The 3,643-nt window shown below is 48.8% G+C and overlaps 1 protein-coding gene across 1 annotated transcript in view; it reads left to right on the top strand.

Annotated features, from left to right (window-relative positions):
- The first annotated feature begins 1,310 nt into the window (after positions 1 to 1,310).
- The window catches only part of TCTE1 (t-complex-associated-testis-expressed 1), a 7,952-nt gene continuing 5,619 nt past the window's right edge, over positions 1,311 to 3,643 (top strand). Inside the window, exons 1-2 of the mRNA XM_006860602.1 lie at positions 1,311 to 1,458; positions 2,738 to 3,306. Of these exons, the coding sequence (XP_006860664.1) occupies positions 1,311 to 1,458; positions 2,738 to 3,306 (717 nt within the window). The remainder of the gene's footprint in view (positions 1,459 to 2,737; positions 3,307 to 3,643) is intronic.

The following is a 3,643-nucleotide window of genomic DNA, read 5'->3' as shown; positions in this document are numbered from 1 at the left end:
ACTTGCATTTTGGTTTGCATTCTATTTCTGTTGGTGAGTGCTGTCCTCTATCCCATCCTCTGGGTCAGGCATACGTGGTACAGGGAGCTGTGCTGAATGAAATGGTCCTTTATTATACCTTAGGAGTCCCTGGGTGGTGCAAACTGTTACATGCTTGTCTGCTAACCAGAAGGTTGGAGATTTGAGTCCACCTGGAAGAACCTCAGAAGACAGACTTGACAAGCTACTACTTCAAAAAACCAGCCATTGAAAAATCTATGGAGCACAGTTCTCTAACACACACGAGTCGCTGAGTCAGAATCATCTTGGTGGCAACTAGTAGTGATCTCTTACACATCTCACATCCCTCACCTTCAGAGGGGCAGGATAGCCTAGGATTCGCATAGGAACTTGATAGAGTTGGTTCAAAAGCAAGCTTGTCATCATGTGACATTGAGCAAGTCAACTAACTTCTGTGCACTTCCATTTCCCATCTGAAAAATGGGAACAATATGAAGGTGACTTCAAAAAGTTGGTGGGAAAATTCCATTATCGTTTCATTCATTTTTTTCCATGAACTTTTTGAAGCCCCCTTGTATGAGTGGCTCTTGTGTGTATTGAGTTAATATGCACCAAGACCTAAAAAATATTGGGATAAAGGAATTGCTGATAGTGCTGAATAGCTATTTTTAATCTTAGATTTTGGAGCTGCTCCTGGCTATGCAGTTTCTGTGTCAGACAATATAGTATGCCCCTTTTGAATGCATTCTTTTATTCACTTCTCCTAATAATCATATACATGTCCTGGTTTTGTTCTAGGATAAGTACTCAACTGCTAACCACAAGGCTGGCAGTTCAAACCCTTGAGAGAAAGATGAGATTTTCTGCTCCCATAAAGATTTACAGTCTTGGAAATAGGGTTGCTATGTGTCAGAATCGACTCGCTGGCAGTGGGTTAATAATCATATTTGTAACTTCAGTAGTCCTTTGAGATTCAGAGAGGTTCAGTAACTTGTCCAAGGCCACACAACTAGTCAGTGGCATCTGAACCTGGATTCATGGCACTCTGGGACTAATCCTAAGTACCATCCTATGCTGCCTCTCTTGATAAATAACCACTGAGATCTTCCAAAGTAACACCTTTACCCACTTCCTCTTGATCCAGGTCCCCACCAGCATCCATCCGGGACCTGCTACTGCCAGCCCCCACCATGCAGGACAACTTACTACCACTGCCAATGTCGATCTTCAGCCGGCCCTCCAACGCAAACCAGAGCCGGTCCTCCATGGCAGGCCAAGACTTGGTCCCACAGCCCATGAAGGCCACAGTCATGACACCTCCCGTTAAGGTCAAGGGCCCGAACACAGCCAATATACAACGGATGCGCCGGATCATTGCTGAGGACGCTGAGTGGTCATTGGCCATTGTGCCCCTGCTCACAGAGCTCTGCATTCAGCACATTGTCAAGAACTTCCAGAGTGAGCCTGCTCCTGTCTTGGGAAGGAGGGAGAGAGGACAGGGGTTGGCAGCATGGTTGAAAACTGCCTGGAGCCACGGCCACCTCAGTCCTCATCCCTACTTGACACTTTGCTTCCATGCAGGCTAAACCATCCAGTCTTCTGCCTCTAGAAAGTCCTCCCTGGTTAAGCCCCCTCCAGTCTGGTGTGGCGCTGCATGATAAGCACTCAATCGTTGTTGTTGTTATGTGCCATGTGCCATGGAGTCGGTTCCAACTCATAGCGACCCTGTATATGGTTTTCAAGGCTGTAAATCTTTACGGGAGCAGAAAGCCTCATCTTTCTCCTGCAGAATAGCTGGTAGTTTCGAACTGCCGACCTTGAGGTTTGCAGCCCAATTCATAACCACTATGCTACCAGAGCTCCTTACTCAATCATTAGGTCAGTTTGAACTTCAAGGTCAGTGGTTCAAACTCACCAGCTGCTTCTCAGAAGTCCTATACAGGGTTGCTATGAGTCAGAACTGACTCTACGGCACTTAACAACAACAACATTCTGATGGAGTCGTGGTGTGGCGCTATAGGATAAGCACTGAACCACTTTGAATTGCAAAGTCGGTGGTAGGGGGGCGCTAAGACTACATGGTACTTAACAACAACAACAACATTTTTATGAGTCAGTGGTGTATGGAATGTCAGTGTTACATAAATGTAACTGTTAATCCTTTCTAGTAGGTGAGTTGCCAGTCTCACTAACCAGACAGTGAGCTATTTGAAGACAGGGCCATCATTTTGCCTACTGTACTAACCACCACCTGACCTTGGATCTATTTGTCTGCTACTTTTTTATCATCTGTCTCCCCTCAGCAGAATATCAACTCCAAAAGGGAGGAACTTCTGTGCAGCTCACTGTTATAGCCCCAGAACTATAACAATGATCGGCACATAGTAGATGCTGAAAAAAAAATTGTTTTGAAATGAATTTATCAAATCAGATGGGGGGTCCTCTGAAGCCAGGGATTGTCTCCATCTTCAGACTGGGTGATAATTGAGGGATAGTCCTGAGATTCCTCCTCGGTGTGGTAGGTCTCCAAGACCAGTGCTGAGGGGCCTCTTCAGGCAGGGAGCACCCCAAGGTCAAGAGCTGTGTCTCCCTCATCAGACGAAACCTCCCTGAGGGCAGCATCTGTCTTCCCTGAAGGCAGAGGGAGGCCTTCTCTTTCCTCAGTGGCTCAGCCCAGGGTAGCATGTTCTGTTAGCCCCAACACTGACCCCTGCCTTTCCTTCCTCTGTTCTCAAAGACAACCCTATCCTGAAGCAGCTGCTCCCTGAGCACCAGCAGAAGGTCCTGGAACACCTTTCCCCAGACCTGCCGGTGGCTGTGACTGCCAACCTGATCGAGAATGAGAACTATTGGCGCCGCTGCTGCACGCAGCGCTGGCCCATGTGCCACGTGGCTAAGCATGGCGGCAGCTGGAAGCGCATGTTCTTCGAGCGGCACCTGGAGAATCTGCTAAAGCACTTCATTCCTGGCACCACAGACCCCGCCATCATCCTTGACTTGCTGCCGCTCTGCAGGAACTACGTGCGCAGGATCCAAGTGGATCAGTTCCTTCCGCCTGTTCGGTTCCCGCCCCCACCCCGGGACGGGGACCAGTCAGACTCTGGCAGTGAGGGAGAGATGGAGGAGTCTGCCACCGACCACTACCAGCTGCGTGACCTGGTAGCTGGTCTGAAACACTTAGAGGAGCTTGACCTGGTGTATGGTGTCAAGGACTGTGGCATGAACTTCGAGTGGAACCTTTTCCTCTTCACCTACCGAGACTGTAACTCCCTAGCGGCCACCGTCAAGGCATGCACCACCCTCAAGGTACCACCTGCTAAAGCCTTCCCCCAACTCTCTTGTGCTTCGATAGTATTCCCACTCCCCTCTTTTTCCTCCACTATTACCTTTCCCTTCATTGAAAGAGTGGTTTTTTATGCACACAGCACCAAGTTAGGTTCCAGGGACACATAAATGAACAGGGAAATGTACTGGGATTCCTTTCAGGAGCCTGCAAGGCCCTGTCCTCGGTGCTGAAGATGCCTCAATGAGCCAATATATACCATATATAGGTGCTCTGGTAGCGTAGTGGTTACGAATCGGGCTGCGAACCTTAAGGTCAGCGGTTCGAAACTACCAGCCGCTCCGCGGGAGAAAGATGAGG

Source organism: Chrysochloris asiatica, unplaced genomic scaffold (genome assembly GCF_000296735.1).
Source record: "Chrysochloris asiatica unplaced genomic scaffold, ChrAsi1.0 scaffold00038, whole genome shotgun sequence".
Taxonomy (NCBI): Eukaryota; Metazoa; Chordata; class Mammalia; order Afrosoricida; family Chrysochloridae; genus Chrysochloris; species Chrysochloris asiatica.
The sequence above is the reverse complement of the archived record's forward strand: the minus strand, read 5'-3'. Positions and strand labels throughout refer to the sequence as shown.